Source organism: Nomia melanderi, chromosome 1 (assembly GCF_051020985.1).
Source record: "Nomia melanderi isolate GNS246 chromosome 1, iyNomMela1, whole genome shotgun sequence".
NCBI classification, from domain to species: Eukaryota; Metazoa; Arthropoda; class Insecta; order Hymenoptera; family Halictidae; genus Nomia; species Nomia melanderi.
The window spans coordinates 14975959-14995498 of NC_134999.1; the positions used below are offsets into that span (position 1 = coordinate 14975959).

The 19540-nt window shown below is 41.2% G+C and overlaps 1 protein-coding gene across 6 annotated transcripts in view; it reads left to right on the forward strand.

Annotated features, from left to right (window-relative positions):
• Positions 1–19540, forward strand: part of LOC116431069 (venom dipeptidyl peptidase 4) — a 447002-nt gene that overhangs the window by 40193 nt on the left and 387269 nt on the right. Inside the window, exon 1 of one of the 6 annotated variants that reach the window (XM_076374128.1) lies at positions 5865–6078. The exons of the other annotated variants lie outside the window; for them this stretch is intronic. Coding sequence (XP_076230243.1) covers positions 6049–6078 — 30 coding nt within the window. The 5' untranslated portion in view covers positions 5865–6048. Of the gene's footprint in view, positions 1–5864; positions 6079–19540 lie in introns of those variants that run through there. 6 annotated transcript variants of the gene reach the window in all.

A 19540-nucleotide genomic window follows, 5' to 3' on the forward strand; every position in this document is an offset into this window, starting at 1 on the left:
TATGCTCGGAACGGTCCCCGTTGTTAGCAGTCCGACAAAATCCCGGCTGAATTTAATGCGAACCGGGGAGCGTTTAACGGGAGCCGGTGCAGTCGAAACGTGATCGTTCCGATTCGATTTATGCGATTCAGTTAAGTGGAAATGGGTCTTAAGGTCGGCTCATAAAAATATTTGGCCGCGGAGAAGATATTCCGGCGGCGCTATTCTTTTCACACCGCTTCATTTCGCCCTGATTTCGATTCGATTTTGGCTCGATTACTATTTGATTTCGATCCGATTGCGATTCGATTGTGATACGATTGTGTGGTTCGAGCCACGCGCTTTTTATCCGTTTGCACACCGCTGTCGCCGTAGCGGAGACATTGTAAGATAAATCAACACTAGATTTACGGAACACGTCAATTCGACGGATATTGCATTTTTTAATTATTTATTTAATATCAGTTTAACCCCTTCTCTTACAACAACGAGTTAGACTCGTGGTGAAGATTTTCAACATGATTCGACAAATATATGTATTACTCAGTTCATTCGAATTCAAAGTAAATATTATTCCTCTGTAATGCTTAGAATTTATCTCTTTCCAACAAATTATTAATCACAAAGCAGTCGTATCGATCAGAATTGAGAAAAAAATCATAGGTCAAGGGGTTAAGTCGATTTTGATTCGTGCAATTATGCGAATACGCGTTGCAATAGTCTGGTTTTGAAGTTATAATTTTCGCGATTTATATAGACGAACCCGTAGTTTCCTAGAAACAATAGAATAAAGTTTAGAATAAACGTCCGCAAATCTAGTGTTAATAACTCCGTTTTTAATCCCTTGAGTGCTATTTGTAATTGTTAAAATTCTTTCGAAAATTGCCACGGAATTTTACCGAGAAATGCTTAGCTTACGAAAAACGGCTATAAAAATGTTACTACTTATACCAATGTGCTAAACCGTTTACAAGGTATAGTAAACATTTTCATTTCTTACTTTTTATTTTTGTTAGTAAGAAAACAAATTGTAATGGATCACACTTCTAAATGATTTTATATTTCAGAGAAAATATTGAAATTCAGAGAAAATCGCGGGAATTTGTTTGATTAGCTAATAATTGGTTATATTTTGTAAGTTCTCGATGATTTTTGTACTCGATACTGTTTCCCATTATTTCCGCGGTCTCCCGCGTGGCATTGAACGCGTTGAACGCAGCGCGAGCAAGAAAATCAATGAAAGAATCACTTTTCTCGTCGGTTTCGCTCTATTTCACTCGATCCTTCGAGCAACCGCCTTCGATTCCTTGAAAACAGGAACGCAGTGAACAACGGACCGATTAATTAGCGAAACCGCAACGTCCCATCGAGACTTTCAATTCCCCCGATTTTTCGCTTGGAATTTTCAGCGATACCTTCCCCGCTCTTTTTCTCTGCGATATTTTACTTGAATCGATACGACACGATTGGCCCTAAATGTCAAAGGGAACCGCGCAGGCTTGTCTCTCATTTGCATACGTTTTCGCTCGTTAAAGCCTTCAGTCTTTTTTTTTAACTCTAAACTCAAGAACGACGATTCTGATTACTGATTTTCGCCTCACAATTATCGAAACTATAGAGATGCTTCTGTTATACCGAATAAATCATGACTCATTATACGTAAGTCGTGGAATTTGAAAAAAATCGTGTCCTTGTAATTTCCATGAGAAGTCTGCAGCCAGTAATTTTAATTAAAACCAGCGTTCATTTAATACAAAGAAATGACAGGTTCGAAAACGGGGACTCTCTCATAAAGGAAATGACAGGACGACACTGCGAGAACCGAACGATCAACAGGCGCATAATGAATAATAAAAATGATTCGTTTACTTTAACACTGGAAACAACGTGTACAATTCGTCATCGTTATTGTAGCGTTCGTTTAATGTCTCCGTAATGGCCGCGCGATTGCGTCGTCGCCGGGATCGACGGGATCCGTACTAAATTATCGGGAAAGAGACGCGTCGCCGTTTCCCATCAATACTTGCGTAACGATTATGTAACGAGTCTCGTTTTTCCTCTCATTATTCCGGCTGTTGCGCGTCGATTTTCAATGTTCGAGCAAACAAGGGGAGGCGCGAAACGCGGACGGGGTAACGAAGCAACGAAATTCTGGGACGCGAGGAGGAATCCCGCGACGATCGAGACAGGAACGATTCAAAGGATATTGGGAAACTCGTGATACAAACGGGAATAGGGACATTTAACGCTAAATTTATAGTCAAATGTCTGGTTTGCGAACTTGATTGAAATTCTGCGGTTTCTTTCGTTCGTTTAAGTTTATATTAAGATCAAGCAACTATTCTGTTATTATTAATTTATTACCTTGAAATAAAGTTTCCACTTCAAGTAGAATCAAAAATTTTGTTGCATTTCTTCCAAATTGTCGATAGTAAAATGTTACACGAGCTTAGTAGCAAAGGTAAATAATACGCCAAGGGGTTAATTTCTATACTGTTCGATTAATCAGTGCTTCAAGTTTTTTGCTTCATTTCGTTTCTGTTTCCACTGAGAAATACTTATCTTCTACATTTGTTTACTTTTATTTTGTAACCAGTTATTTGACTGGTTACGGTGTCGCTTCGTTTAGCGTTGACACTAGATTTACGTAAACGAAAAGTTGATTTAAGCTCATTTAGGTTTTGGAAATTGGAGATTTGAAAGTGGACAATTGGGATACATATTTGCGTAATTGCATCAGTCAGAATCGGCAAATATTTGGCTAATAATGTTTGTGAAATTCAGTACGAGTGAAATTGATTCGTTTTGTTAATCTAATGTTAATTACAATCATTAAAATTCAGTAGAAAATGTTTGGTTTTCGAGAGAACTGCGATGGAAGATTCATGGAGGCGCATGTAGTCGAATAAGAATCGGATAATACGTTTGTTCGCAGCTGATGATTATAAATGAGTTGAATTCAAATGAGGTTTTAATTAATTTTAATTCCATTCAAATTTATTGTAAGCAAATGTCGATGCGTGATGGATGCACGCGCTCGAAATTGCCCGCGAAATGAAGTTCCTTATGAGAATATTCGATTCTGTTTATTCATGAATATTATTAACCCTTTGCAATTCGAAATGGTAAAGTTTGATATTTAATATTAACCTCTGTGTGACGCAACGATATGTGAAATATTGAAGTAAAATAGAATATTCATTTATTTCCAAGGTACGTTTCTTTCTAGGTTGTATTGCTGTTTAGAAAACACCCTGTACATTACTATATCGGTCGAGACTTACCAAATGGTCGGTCGGTGACACAACGATAAAAATATCCGAGTCGCAGCGGCGCGCTGTCGAAAACATCGGCTTAATAATGCAATCGAACCAATTTTTTACCTTTCCTCCTTTATTAACGATAACCAAGGTTATTGTCGATCAAGTGAAACGCGTCGTTCGAGAAACATTCGCGCGGAACGACGCCCGTAACAATGTCGATAGATAGTTTCGAATACACACGGTATGGTGGCCGTAACAATGGCGGATGTAACGCACCGTTCAATTGAAATCATTTTTCCTATAAGGGAAACGGTGTTAAAAATTGTTTTATGTGTTCAGAATTAAAAATTTTGACTATTCTATATTTAAATTTCTATCTAACAGTTGTTACATATTAAAAACTGTTTAAAAATTTATATTTGCAATACAAATCTTCTTAAATAATTGTGACAAGTATCTCTTAACTGTCTGAAATATACATTTTCTAAAATAGCAGTAACAAGTACCTTTTAATTTCGCAAAATAGGAATGGTCAAGGATTGAATATTCGAAGTTACATTGCGAATCCAAATTATGCGGAATTCGAGGTGAATATACGAACTGTTTCGTTAGCAATTTACAATTAACCAACTGTGCGAGATGCAAAGCAGCTTAGCAACATTTCACTCGATACAACGTGTCGTTCCAGTTCGGTTATACGTCGGCAGGTTCCCGAAAGTTGCAGCAACGTCGAAATTTCGAAAATACCCGGCTGTTTCGTGTTCGTTGAACAAAATAACGTGAAACGACTGATACAATGGTTCCTTTTAATTTCGAAGCGGGGAACACGTGGCGCACGATACTTCCCACGGGGAACAAAGGAGGATGCGTAAACACGATTCAGAAATTGGATTTTTCAATTAGCGAGTGACGGATGAGGGGTGGAATTCGGTATTCAGTCTGTCTCGTCATCCTGCTGAGTTCTATGGAAATGCTCGACGGAGTTAATCCTGTTGTCTTTTAACGGTAGAACTATCGGATGAATCGAAACGACGCATTTTTGATTTTTTCTTTTGCAGTTATTGAAGCAATGCAGATGCTTCTCTGAGAAATTGGTAATAAGGTTATTTGGTAATATAATAATATCGTTACAGTAATATGATATTAAATTAATATTATTTTAATGCTAATATTGTATTATATCAACAGTACTGATTACATAGTAATTAATCAATATTAAGTAATATTAATAATATTGAATACGAGTAATGCTAAAAATTGAAATACGGTTCAACGAAAATCTCAATGCAGTCTGAGATTTCTATAAAAAGATTACAGACGGTTAATTCGACTGCTCGTTAGTTCCAGTGTTAATTCGAAGTCTCTCGACGACGAGAAACGTCCGCGGTTTGCTTGTGGTACCGTTCGTTACGTCGGCTTACTTTGTTTTCGTCGTCGACACTCGCTTGATAACATCTCAACAACGATGAATCTAGAATTACCATTAATAACCGCGCGCGGTTTTTAATTATATATTCTGTTGCATAATAATAAAACACACATGCTGTCCGGTGAATTCGACCCGCGCCTCTGTTCCTTTTCATTCGAGGAGAGTCTCCTTTAATTATAAAGTTCTCTTTATATTCCCGTTGTGTTCATATATTTTCCCAAACCGCGAGCAAAACGAAATTTCCATTTCCAACGAAATTCTCGCTCGGATTAATGTTCCACTCTGAATTTTTAATTACGCCGTTCGTCCCGCGGATTTGTCCTGTCGTTGTTCCAGCGTGACGTGTATCTGACGAATTGAAATTGTACAAACTTGCAACGCCGAGGAACCGTGCGCCGATTTCGGAAGCACGGTTTTTGTTACTTTGACGGTTCTCATGTGAAGTTTTGGAGCGACTCGTGTCCAGCTTTAATGCGAGCTTTATAAAACTATGGATCCCGTATCAGCGAGCGACAGTGTAATTAACGTTTCCCATCTGCAGAATTCAGCGAGTTTTCCTTAATGCTCGTAGTCTGATTAAAAGTGAACCTGCAATTAAAAGCGAGATTCAAACGGAAACTACAGAAAACTCGATTTACCTTGAAAAACAGCATATCTCTTCAAGCTTTCGAGTGCAAATCAATTGACTCCTCGAATCCTATGATCCGAAGCAACTGACTTCTAAGATCTCCCGCTCCAGATCAACAGAATTCCCAAATCCATCCCCGAAATCAATCAAACCCTCCAATCCTAGCCTCCGAGTCATCGGAATCTCCAAATTCTATGCTTGAAATCAATTGGCCGCCGAATCCTAAGCGCAGATCAATCATACCCCGGATTCTACGACTCCGGCCGATCAAACGCCGTTCGAATCCTCTCACCCAGCTACCCATCAATCTCTAAACACCTCAGCATCGAGCGTAGATCCAGCCGCAGCACTGACCTATCACGCGGCCGAGTCCACGTGCGATCGGCCACAATAGCGCCGATGCCCAGCCAAAAGTCAGTACTCCCGATCCGTGTTCTATATACACGGTGAAACTTCTCCTTTCTAGCGCGTCTGAGGAACGACAGTCACCTGGCGAAGATAACCGAGCGGAGCCGAGCAGCGGTTGCGTGGGTACTCGCGCTAGAACACCTGGGGAGAGAGAGGAACGAGTCGCGGTACGTGCGTACCGCCGTAGGTGCACGTTTGTTATCGCGTCGTACGCGTCCTCTCGGTGCCGCCGGTACCTTTGTCCCCTGTCTGTGTACATTTCGAGCCTGAAGATCGGTTCCGAAGAGAGACGGGCCCTTCGAGGCTGGACCGATCGCGGCAAGTTCACCTTCGGCCCGTGGATGCCGCTCCAAGTCCGATATCTCCGACACGTGAGCGTTCACTTTTCTTACTTTCTACCGACGCGCCGCTCCAGCTGGCTGTCCGGTTCGCTGCCAGGCTACAGCTCAGCTCACGCAGCTACAGTTCCTTCGCCTTTGCAATTGGGTTACGTTCTCTTAGGCTGTCCAAGGTGTATCGGGTCTGTCCTCTAAAGGCTAGTCGAGACTGAAGGACAGTTTGCCTGTAGATAGAGGCAGAAGGTAGTTGAAGGATGGACGAGCTTTTGATCTTTGAACGACGACTTTGATGATAATCTTTGATGAATTTATCCTTCGCTGATCGCTGAATGCTTATCGAGGAACATCATTTGCAGTTAACCTTCTGCTAATATTATAGCTTTCCATAATTGTACAGCCTTCTGAGTCTTACTGCTCTTGTGATTACCTACGCTGTAAACCCTGGTAGCTACCTCTGTTACTGACACGACTGAAGATTCTAATTTACAGTAGACGAATGGTATTGCTCGGAGATTAGGGGATACAATGTTCGATGCAGTTCGCAGATAGAATTGTTCAATCTGGACTAGCCTCACGTCTGAATCAGAACGTAGGTCGCGTTGGCTCCTTCGGAGCTCGAGCTCATCGGGATCATCAATCCCGCGAGCTGACACTCCGGCCCAGCTCGCGCGCCGCCGCTGCCTGTTTTTCGTCGATCCCCTCGCGTGATTGATACTCGAATTTCGACGTGCAGCCCTGTCACGTTTATTTGATTAACACCGCTGCATAGTTTGCCGGGATTTTGCAGCTCGTGTTTTACGAGAGGAGAGTTTGAATTTGTTTAAACTGTTGATACACGTGGCGCAGTGTTCCCGGATTGGTCGGTTTTGTTTGCTACGGTTTTGTGTTGTTTTTTCGAAGGGCGGCTCGTGTTTTAGCGAACCACAGGGACGCGGGGTAGGGGAGCGTTGGCGAAGCAAACTGCGGCGGTGAGTGAGTCGGTGTGTATCGCTGGTCGGAAATGTGCAGTCACTCTGCGGCTTCATTCAAGATAAATTATAGCGATTGCATAAGATTGGACTCGTTCTGGGAGATAACAGTTGCAGTGGTTATTTCGGTGACAAACGTTGATCGCGTGTCGAAACAGAATCGAACGCTGACCGAATACTTTTGACAGTGCATGTAGAAACTAAGGTTTCAAATTTGAATTGCAGATTCTGAAGGAACTCCTCGTTCCGCGTATTCTATCTATTATAACGAATCACACAGAAAATAATAAGAAGCAAAACAAACCTTCCGCACTCGGGCCATGATTCCTCGTAGCTTCTAAATGTACCATCGATATTTCACGGGGAGGCGATGAATATTTATACTGGAAGATATCATCGATATTTCACCAGAAACCGATGAATATTTACAACGTAAAACATCATCGCGAAGGGATTGAGCAGCTTATCGCGAACGGTCGCGAGACACTGTACGTAATAACCTGACAAAAGTGATATTGGTTTTCGGCTGCGATAAGATAAGAACACCGAATTACTCTCAACGACGATTCCATTTCGACAAAGGAACACGAAGCACGGTTTCTTTCGAGGCGAAGTCGCCGCGAATTAATTGTAACTCGTTCCCCGAGACTCCGCCGAGGCATGACGGAGTCGGAGGCGGCACGACAATGGGAATTCGCCGCTTCCCGTCGGTCTTAGATGATATAACAGTGTAATTACGCTAAACCTCGTTTATTTCGTCGTATAATGCGCGTTATGTACAAGGCGGGCGAATGAAGTTCTCTGTTGTTATTATCGTTTCGGCTGCGGGACTCGGAGCGGCGGAGAATTCCTCGCAGGAATCTGGGCCAAGCGAACGTGTTTCGAAACAGGTTCCGAGCGGACCAGCTCCTGCCGTGACCCACTGAACGCGGAGTCATTGGTTGGCGCAGCGCGCTCGCGCGACCGGACAAGTAACCGTGCAAATTGGCCTGCCATAGATAAGTTTCTAATTTACCGTGGAAATTTGAATTTTGCTCCCTTGCGGTTCCCGAACGACTCATTATCGCGCATTTCTTATGCAAGCGTAGATATCCGCGTCGATGGTCGCTCGCGTGGGTGTGTACAGGGTGTCCCTTGAGTCGCGGTGCGAATTATTGTATAAATCATAAGGCGCAAGTTGCGGGTTTATGAATGATTGAAGCCCGGATCATCTTGTGACTCAAGATGAGACGGAAATTAAGTTGCTGTTGCGGATTATGTTGTAGATTATTAATGCGACTTGTATTCGATAGAAGCTCAGTGCTTGTTGGCGTTTATGTAGCGAATAAATAGTAATCTTGTCTATTAACTCAACAGATTCGTCTAGTTATATGTGTTACAGTAAATTTGACTAATCCGGCAGTTATAAATAACCCCCTGGAAATTACGCGTAATCACCAATAACATTGGAGAATGATTATACGTAATCAACGAGGGATTAGAACCTCCGCTTTATCATATTACCCGGAACATTATACGCTAGATTTATATTGGGATTCACAGGACACCCGGTACGTGACGTATACATCGTGCACCCGCTACTTTTTCCGTTCTAAATGGCTGAACACGATTACGACAGGCGAACGAACGACAGCTGTTCTTATCGGTGCGCAAACAATTAATTAAACCCTGACCGCGTCTTCGCTCACGTGAAATTTCCGATCTTCGGCCGTTGGTTCGATTCCGATTGCATCGTGTTTCGAAATTCTTTTCCCCCTTCGCCCCGTCCACACTGCGACTTCGATCTTTTTGTACAATATACAAAGGGTTAGCGAAAATTGCTCTGACCGAGCACGGGACGACGGGACAGCGCGTCGAAACGCGAGTTTCCATGTGAATTGCGCTCGCCGTGACTCTCTCTCTCCTCCCTTTCTCTCTCTCTGTCTCTCTAGTTTTTTTCTGTTTTCTGAAACTACACGGATCACCAACACGCCGATACATTCTTTGTCCCGCGGTTCGTTTTGTGTTGGTTTCCTGTTGCCACGAAGACAATCGGTCGCAATTTTCTCCCATTTCCCACTCGGCCATAATTTCGTGATTGTTGCAGCTTGCGGGGTACTTTGTTTTCGATCGACGTTTTGTTCGGGTCCCTGGTACTTGATCATTCGAATTTCGAACCACAATCAAAGTTTCGTTCGCCGCAGAACTCTTAACTTCGAAATCCGTCTAATGTCTATGTTCGAATATGAAGAGGTACTTGAACGTTAGCGTGCAATTTTGTGGAGTACCCGAACAAGAAATTCTAAGGTACCTAAATGAATATTTCATCTACAAAATTCTGGTACCGATGCATTACCAAATCAAGTACCTGAATTTTCCCGATAAAAATTAGGTACCCGAACGAGTACCTGAACGTTTAAGTTCGACGCGATCTAGTACCTGACTAGTCAAACCATAAATTCGAATTTCAAAGTACCTCGTTTTCTTTTCTCGCGAGGTACCTGAATTTCAACTTCAAAGTACCGGAATATTCAAACGCCAAGTTCCCGCGTACCCGAGTCGAGACTGCGAAGTCTTTGACCGTTCGAATTGCTGACTGCAATCGAATGCCAACGTTCAAACGCGAAAGCGCCAGCAGCGTTCCGCGTTCGCGGCGCGTCAAAGAATCTCCGGAGGGAGATTCCAACTTTTCCGCTCTTCCGTCCGCGCGGAGTACACCGGAAGACAGTTGTCCGACGTCGGCGTAATTATTCCGGCATCCAAACGACGCGGACATTTACATTTCAATCTCCGTCCGCGACGAACAGCCGTCCGCGAGGATTCAAATCGGCGACCGACAAGCCACCCTCACTCGCCTTCGCTGAAATCAAAAACCGTAAGACGCTCGGCCGCAGCCTTTCGCATCTAGAATCGCGGAGATTCATTTGAGAGCTTGATTATTCCCTTTTCCCTTTGAATCCAGTCACTGACGCTGGATCTACCGAGCAGTCGGATTGACCTTTCCGACTTCTGCGTGGAAACTGCGAGTTGTTGGACATTTTTGGAATTTCGAAACATAATAATGGATGTATGATAATTGAAACTGTAGAAGATGCGTGGAAACTGCGAGTTGTTGGAAATTTTTGGAATTTCGAAATATATAATAATGGATGTATGGTCATTGAAACTGTGGAAGATTGTGTTTGTAATGATGGAACCTGTAATGATAGAAAGTAACGATAGAAACTATAGAAGAATGAAAGCTATAACAATGGAAATTATAGAAGAATGTAAAATATAACAATAGAAACTATAGAAGAATGGAAGCTATGACAATAGAAACTGTAGAAGAATGTAAAATACAACAATAGAAACTATAAAAGAACGTCAACTATAATATAAAAGAACAAACTAAGAATAGAAGCTGTAACAGATAGTCCCTATAACAATAGAAGCAAAGAATCGCACAATAATTACAGACTTTCCGAAACTTCTGAAACAGTCTTATCAAAAATTCCTCCAAGTCGCCCCCAGCCAGTCTCTCATGGAATCTTAATTTCTCCAAAACAATTCCCCAGAGAAACTTAATTTACCTTTTCAACAGTTGCAACGTGTTGTTTCAACGTATTCGACAGTGGCATTGTTAATCCCAGTCGAGTTCCATTCGAAAGTTGAAAACTACCTTGGAAAACAGTGGCCGGCTCGAACGTTCGCCGTATAACGCCCGCTGAAATCCCACCCGCGATTCATCGCGGCTTAAGTTTTTATCTCGAGCTTTATCGCGAGCGTTTCCCCGACTTCCTCGCGAGACGGGCGAAGAAAAAAGGCGGAGGAAACGGCAAATTCGCGTAACATCAGTTTTTCAGTCCGTTAACGTTGCACGACCGCTCGTTACTCTTTACGTTCCGAGTAGTATATACACTATCCCGCCTCGCTTCCGTTGTTTTTATTTTTCGTCGCGTCCCCTGGCTTCTTTTTCCTTTTTTTTTAGTACGCGCGTCGAAGTTGTCGCGCGCGGATTACGAGATATCGTTGTCTCGTCTCCTCGCTGTCCGGCCGTTTCGTTAATTAAACAATTCTAATTGCGTTGCACGATGGCTTGCACTTTAAACAACCCGATTACGCTCCGTTAATAAATGATAGCCGGCCCAAGTGCTTTTCATAGCCCCGATGCAAATCCGATAAAACGATTACACGGAAACAGGCCGTGAACGGGGGACGCCGAAAATACGCGTGCGCGTGCGAAACGTCGCGTGTTTCCTCGCGAGCGCGCCAGAGGATCCATGGTCCAGTGTAAACTCAATTAATAATGACACTGCGTGGAACGCCGTGTCCGCGGCTGCTAGACACGTTCGCGAGTTATTGACATTTCGATTTACAATGCCGTAAAAACATGGCTCGCGCTCGGGAAAAGCTGCTCCGCTCGCGGGGAAACCGCGCGATTTTCGATCACAGCCGACCTCTGAACCGCGAGAATACTGGAGTCGTAAATTGGAATGATTCTTTTCACCTCAGATGTACGGGGAATGCGTCGAGTGCGACTCAGATACAGAAAAAACGCATAAAACGCAGCGTGTACCTATGAAACCATGCGGCGTAGGGATGGACTCGAATGTAAATTGTAGATTTTTGCAATTTTGGGAACGTTAGAATAATGTAGACTTATTGTTTTTCTTTGTATTAATCACTTGATCTATGATTTATTTCTTGACTATGATCGGTGCAAGTTATTAGCAATTTTTTAGGGAAAGAAATGTTTATGCTCATTGAATATCTACGTTTGCTACAGAGGTTAACGATTGATAATAGAACAGTAATATTTAACTTATACCTAACAAAAATAGATAACATTTATATTCATCAGATGCAATTGAAAATTTTCGTCACGAGTCTGACGCGATATTGTAGGTCAAGAAAGTGATCTTAACACTAGAACTGCCGAGCATTTAATACGATTAATATGTAATCCGTATCAAAATTGTAACAATAGATTATTGTCAGTTTTTTTTAGATATTCATTATAGTACTCAAATGAAACTGTTTATTTTCAAGATCATTTCAATTATTGAATGCTTTTAAGATATTAATAATTGCGAAACAAAAAGATCAAAACCAGTCATTTCGACTGGTACGGTACTTCTAGTGTTAATTCAGATTACCGTCGATTAGATTAGATCGTTCGATCATAGTTGATTTTAAAGCAACAGATTTACTAAACTCTCGACTGAAGGCGATCCCCTTGATCTCGGATACGTGACGAATGCATCGAATGCGACACAACTGCGGAAAGATGCATAAAATGCATCGTAAATGCACGAAACGTCGCCGTCTGTTGCTAGGTTCCTGATGTGTACTGGAGTAAAGAAGATTCTTCTAGTGGATCACCGATATGAACACTTTGATATCGCGACGCTAAAAATTCCGGGCTCGTACTTACGGGGCTGATGCTCGAGTGTAGTTCTACTTCCATGAATATTAATCTCCCGCGGACCCTGCACGCCGGTGAAAGTAGCAAAATTGATGGTCGTGCGACTTTCACGGTGCGTTTTTTCTGCCGCGGATGAAGATGCTGCGGGATTCTAGATAATGGGGTTATGGGAATCGAAATCTCGCGCAGGTGAACGGAGGAGTAGTATCACGGAGATGTACATACATACGTACATCCACTGGAATAAAAGATCGGGGTCAGCTGAATTCGAAAGTTCAGCAACACCAAACAAACGAGAAAGGAAGTTCATCCGAAAGTTACTTCAAATAAAAACACAATGGAGATTCGAAACGTTGAACCGGAAACACTGAAAATATCCAAGCACAGTTAAAAATCTCAAGCATTAACACTAGAACTACCAAGCATTTAATATGATTGATATGTAATCCCTGTAAAAATTGTAACAACAGATTATTCTCAGTTCGTTCAAACATTCGTTATAGTATTCAAGGGAAACTATTTATTTTCGTGATCATTTCGAATATTCAATGCTTTTAAGGTATCAATAGTTGCGAAACGGAGGAACTGAAACCAGTCATTTCGACTGGTACGGTAGTTCTAGTGTTAAACCTTAGCGCTTAACACTATTCCTACTGACACTCCACGTATACCTATTCCTACCGCGACCAGTCAAATGACTGGTCTTTAGCACAACTTATATTTTTTAATATAGAATGAAGATAATAGCCAATTCGACAGTATACAAATATAGTTTCTTTTATTTAGAAGTATATAATGTACATTTTATTCGTTTTCACCGCATTTTTTACAAATAGGTTTGTCGATTGTACATTTCCCACACATGTACTTTTTACATTTTAGACAGATTTTGTTAGGCTTATTGTTTGTGCAATATCTTATTTGGCATGGTTTCCGTTCGCGTGAACCTGTACTTGTATTTGTGACGGGTGTTGCTTGGTTTTCTTTCAATGGCAAGTTCTTCTGCCAATTGAAATAAAAATTCCTGCCTCGAAATTTCTTCTTCCGTGGATTCTTTATATAAAATCCATGCATTTATCCGGGCTAAATCTAGGATATTGCAAAATACCTGTAAAGGCCATCTCCGACATTTAGATTTTACCGATTTTACCGAGCGAGAACTGTAAACACTTGGGAGTACCGTAAAGCAGTCCTTGAAAGGCACTTTTTGTCTCAAATCATGCCACAACTGCATTACCTTTCGTTTGTAACGACTTTATAGTTTCGGAATTGAGTTTTTGAGTGAATACTATTACAGAAAGATATAAATCGTTCTACCGGTCAAATGACCAGTCGTGGTAGGTAAGACAGGCTACAAACTTTTCTCAGAAAATAAACAATAAAGAAAGGTGTGAATATTGAAAAATGTTTTATACATATATTTTAGGAAAAGTCGTGAAGTATAAAGGCGATTCGATTACGTCGTCTATAGGAAATTCTAATCGAAATTTTAAAAACAGTCATTTGACAATATCGAAAAATTCAAACTCTTCAACACAAACTTCCAAAAATTCAAACTCAAACATCCCAAGTACGAATGTTCATCATATTAAAACAACAAGCAGTTACTTACTCATCATAAAAAGAAGCCGTTATTTTCATAAAAATACGTGCCGATTCTCCGCAGGTAAATTACTGCCTATGCCAATTACGTCAGCAATTAACAATGATCAGTAGCTAACTGGTTGGAGCGAGTTGCACAATTCCTAACGACATTGGCGAACAAGTTTAACGCTTGTTCTGGGAACCGGTTGTTCCTCAGGGTCGAATTCGCGGATTGGGCAACTCGTCTGCGTGAAAGTTGCCAAGGTTGGGATAAAGCAGAGGTCCCTGGGAGCCGACGCGACTCGCGCGTACGCGTGCACGTCCGTGCATTGTTCCCCGCGACGAGGAGCACAGGGAAAAGTTTTCAGCGACTAATGGCACGCGATCGTTACGCACACGCGCGCGTTTTAATCTTACAATCGATGGCTGACATTAGCGAGTCCTTCCTCTCGCGAATTTATTAGCGTGCGCAAGCAACGCTCGGATTTCCCAGCCGGATATTCCCGGTATTAGCATCCCATCATTTTTCTCGCGAATAATCCGCGTTCACTCGCTATCTATTAACTCTTTATGTTCGGGATCGTGTCGTTCTTGTTTATTACCGTTATCTTTATTTCAGCTAACGCGCGAGATCAGTGTAAACGGTTTACAGAATCGTGTGCAGTTGGGAGAGCACTTGATGACTGATCGATCAGATTTTGTCTGTGCTTATTTTATTTTTCATGCTTATTTGTTACTCGTTATTAGGGTTATAGGTAATCGCTGAGAAATATAATTAACACGTTGAGTGCTGCATGATTTGCCGAGACAAATATAGAAAATGAAAGTAATGTAATATGAACTTATGTAATGGGATTACGTTATTATTGTGGGTTTGAATTGTTGAAAGTCGGTGCATTAAGTGGTATTACTTGTAATATAGGAAAGTTTTCAAATAATAGATTAATCGAATGAATTGTAGTAATTCGATTTGTTTGGGGTCACCGGTGACCTCCATGGCGTCCAACGTGTTAAATGAACAATGATATAAAGAATATAGTGTGTCGTTTCGCTGGACATTAAGATATCTTCCAGGAGTGGATATAGTTGGAGATATTGTATAGTTGATTGAGATTTTGGATAATTTAAATTTGTTTTGGTTGTTAGAAGAGAATGTTTTGAATTTATTTGAGGAGGAGATTAGTGATATTTTACGAAAGTGTTTCACTTTGTTTGTTGGGGATCGAAGGTGTAAATGAATCGGAGATTTTCGAAAGCGTATAGATCGACGTTGATAAAACAATCACAATGCCGCGTTTTACAATCAGTTGTGTTGCGTATAATGGCGAGCTGCACAATGTCGGACCAGTTAATTAGTAGTAGCAAATTGGTTCCGGATCACGTTCTAATTACTACGAACTGTGGGAATATTAATTTGGAATGATGAGCGATTAAATATCATTCAACAATGTGGATAATTGATAGCGATGCGATCGTAGGTTGGAAGTTACTGAAGATTTAATCACGCGTGGTTATCCTAAACTCTGCATACTTAATGAGGCGCCTTCTAATTATGAGGAAAGATTAAGAGTTAGTTAAATTTCTGGATGTCGGTGTTTTAGTCTGCATTTTAATGAATTCTTTCGATTCGAAGAATAGCACTATATACGATCACCTGTGATTATTGCAAACGTTAATTCTCTCGAAACAAAATCTCTAAACCATTAAAAATTTCAAATACATCTCGTCGAGGAATCATTACACTAAATCAAATTCCATTCAAGTTATAATAAACTTCTTAAAACAAAACCCCTAAATTATTAAAATTCTCAAGTAAATCAAATCAAATCCCACTCAAATTATAATAAACATCAAGCATCAATATCGTCCAGCCCAAAATCACACACGATCACTCCAAACTCCAATGTTCTCAAAACAAACAAAGCCGTTAAATCATAAAAATCCTCAGCTAAATCTCGTCCAAGAATCATCGCGGCGAATGAAATCTCCCTCGAATTATAATAAATCTCAGGCATCGATGCTTCATTCCGCATTCCAGCGAGTTCCCATCCGATTCCCGAAGTGTCGGCCGAGAAGCCGGCGCATTACGTGATTTTCTAATGAGATTGTTTGAGCCGGTTCATTCCCCTTTAACTCGGTCACGGATCGAATATGATTTTCGACGAGTCCCTTCCGCTCGGCGGGGACCGTCGCCGTTATTAGTATCCGTGACTGGAACGCATTCGAAACCAATTACCAATTGCGCGGGAAGGGAAGGGGCGGAGGGAGAACGCGGCAGCGCCGAAACTTGCACAATGCGCCGGTTGAACGACCCGGTTCGCTTCGGCGTGAAAGGGGCATTAATCTCCGAAAGGGTGAGCGCATCTCTCCGCATCTTCGCTCGCTTCGCTGGCTTTCACCGAGGAAGATAGGCGCGGGCCACTTAATTGCGTCCTTTCTCTTCCCGTGACCGAATACTGCGCGCCTACTTAATACGTTCTTTTCACTCTCGGAAATCGCGATGGGTCAATTTAGACCTGGATTTTTGGCAACTCCGAATAAATGTAAATTCGAGTGTAATGCTTGTCAATTTTGAGGTATTGTTTGTGTGAAATATGTTCTATTGTTGTTATCATCTATTGTAATATTATTGCTATGTTCTATAATTATTCTGTTATATTAATCGTAGCGATTAATGTCAAGTTTCAAGAATTCTTTGTGTAAAATATTTTCTATTATTGCTATAATCTATTATAATATTATTGCTATGTTCTATAATTATTCTATTATATTAATCGTAGCGATTAATGTCGATTTTCAAGAACTCTTTCATCATCTATTAATACGTTCTTCTATTGCTATAATCTATTATAATATTCTATAATTATTCTATTATATTAATCCTAGCGATTAATGTGTGTTTTACACTGATCACCGCCGTATCATTTGTGCAAAAGTTCTGTATCGATTATTGCAATACTACGTAATGTGCGAGGCGAACGTTTCCTACTTATATACCATGCAATTTATCGATATTTGTATAATCCGAGATTTACTTAATTCTACGGGTACTTTATTACTTGGATTCAGTTATTATAGGCGGAAGAATAGTACAAACAGCATGTTTCGCATTCCGCAGATGGCATTTCGCATGGGAATCGCTAAACTTTCGTTTTTTGCGGTTGCCATTTCGCATGGGACTCACTAAACTTTCGTTTTTTTTGCGAGGTTAGCTTAAGAAGATTGAAACTGATGTAAGAACCGTAGAAAGCGTTGAATAACACTTATCCAATGCTTCCTCTCGTTATCTTTCGCTGGAACAAGGAAGTACTTACTCCGAGATCCCGACTTTCTAATCGTCCGACTCTACAAACTCCTGATCTCCCGATGCAGTAATGACTAAATCATTGACCATGAAACATATAAAGAAATACGGAAGTGAAAGGTTCCGAGGCACTCAGTAAATCATCGTAGAAGTCCGAAAATTCATTTCGAACGAACTCCTAAGTGAACTCGGGATTTTGAAACGTACGAATGGCGAAATGGGGCTTCTATAGAATTCGAATCTGGAATTCCTCGATATTCCAGTGTTTTCGCATGTATTTATAGCTCGTGAATACGCGGCAGGGTATAATTCTAGTAACTATATAATTATTACGTAATTGGGAATATTTTAATGAAATTCATTTGTAGTTGCCTCGCAGAAACGCGCCGTCTCGGCTCGTAATTTCTACAATTCCGAGAGTCCAATTAAAATTCTGTAATTACGGTGACTCCCGCGTTCATTTATAATGATGTGCCGCGTATCTCGCGGATTACTACTTACTTTCTCCCCTTTAACCCCTGGCGGCCCCACCTGTCCCTGCGCAACACTCGCGAACAGCGCAGCGTTCCTTTTTCGTCCCGAAGGGAAACGCAGAATAGTGGTTGCGCCCGTTCGTTCCAATATTTCTTATTTTTTGCCGGTCGCATTGTACGGACGGCCATTCTTCGGCCCATAAATTGTTAGAATAGAATATACGGCATGGAATAAATAAATAATGGGGAGAAATGGACTGGGTTACCGTTTTGCCATTTTTTCCTTTCCCGGCTTTTTTTTCGTTCGAAAATAAGAAGACAAACTGCGAATCAATACGGGTTGATGGCGCCATGTTTCTTTCATACACTAAATGAAGAGTTATTTATTCTTCCCCGCGACGGCAACGGTCATTCATATTCTCCGAAAAGATGATTAATCCTTGATTAATCTTGATTGGTTTGCGAATATCGAAATCGTTTATTTGTTTCATCGATGCATCCTTGACGTGTTCTACATATTTTTAGATTTTATGTTTTGGAGTTGCGACTTGGAAGTAGCTGACGTTTGAACCGGGTTAATTATATCAGACTTTGACATATCTGAATTCGAGGTTCCAACTTTGAATTATTTGGAACTTTGAATCATCTAAATTAATGATTTACCCTCTGATTAATTTGAAACTTTGAAATATCTAAATTCGGGATTCCAACTTTGAATTATTTGGAACTTTGAATCATCTAAATTCACAATTTACCGTCTGATTGATTTGAAACTTTGAAAAATCTGAATTCGAGGTTCAGACTTTGAATTATTTGTAACTTTGAATCACCCAAATTAACAATTTACCCTTTAATTCATTTGAAACTTCGAAACATCTGAATTCCAAATTCTAACTTTGAATTATTTGAAACATTGAATCACCCAAATTAACAATTTACCCTCTAATTCATTTGAAACTTCGAAACCTCTGAATTCGAAATTTCAACGTTGAATCGCCTAAACTCACAACTTCCCCTCTAATTAACTTGCAACCTCGAATCACCCGAATTAAAAATTCCCGTTCCGAATTATTCGAAACATCAAAGTTCCGAAGCAAAAAGTTGCACTTGCAATTTATCTGAAGCTCCCAAGTCCTAAACTCGCAGTCTGTCGCCAAAAATAAATCTCCGGCCATAAAAGTCGGCGAGCGGCCGCTGAAAGTCCTGACGATCGGTGCCCGCGTAAATCAGAAAAAATGCCCGGAACCACTTTAAAGACGTCGCCGGAGAAACCTGGGACCGGGTGCACGTCCGTCGACGCTCGTATCGACCGGTTAACGGACGATTTTCTTGAGGGATTCGACCGGCGAAGGCGTAACAGGACGGCGGGGTGCGGTAGTTTCATCAATTCAGATAAATGAAATTACGTCGGGTACGTCGTCGTCCTTCGTCCCACGGTCCTCGGCAGCCTGTGTTCCGTGGCCGCACCCGTGAATCAAGTCCACTCGACGACCGTGGCCACTTTTCTCGTCCCTTCGAGGCTTTTTAAGTCCGTCCGCGTATTAAAATAAAGATCCAACGCAGGAAAGAGACAGTCCCTCGATGTAACAACTGGGAATCGTTTTAAATACGTTCGGGGGAACGCTAAGTGGTGGGATTAACCCCTTGCCATGACGAGTGACACTCGTGATGAAGGTTTCTAGATTAATTTAACAAAACTGAATATTGTTCATTTCCCACGGATCAAAGCAAAAAACTATTTTGCTATTATCAGTGTATTATTTTCAGTATATTATTAAAC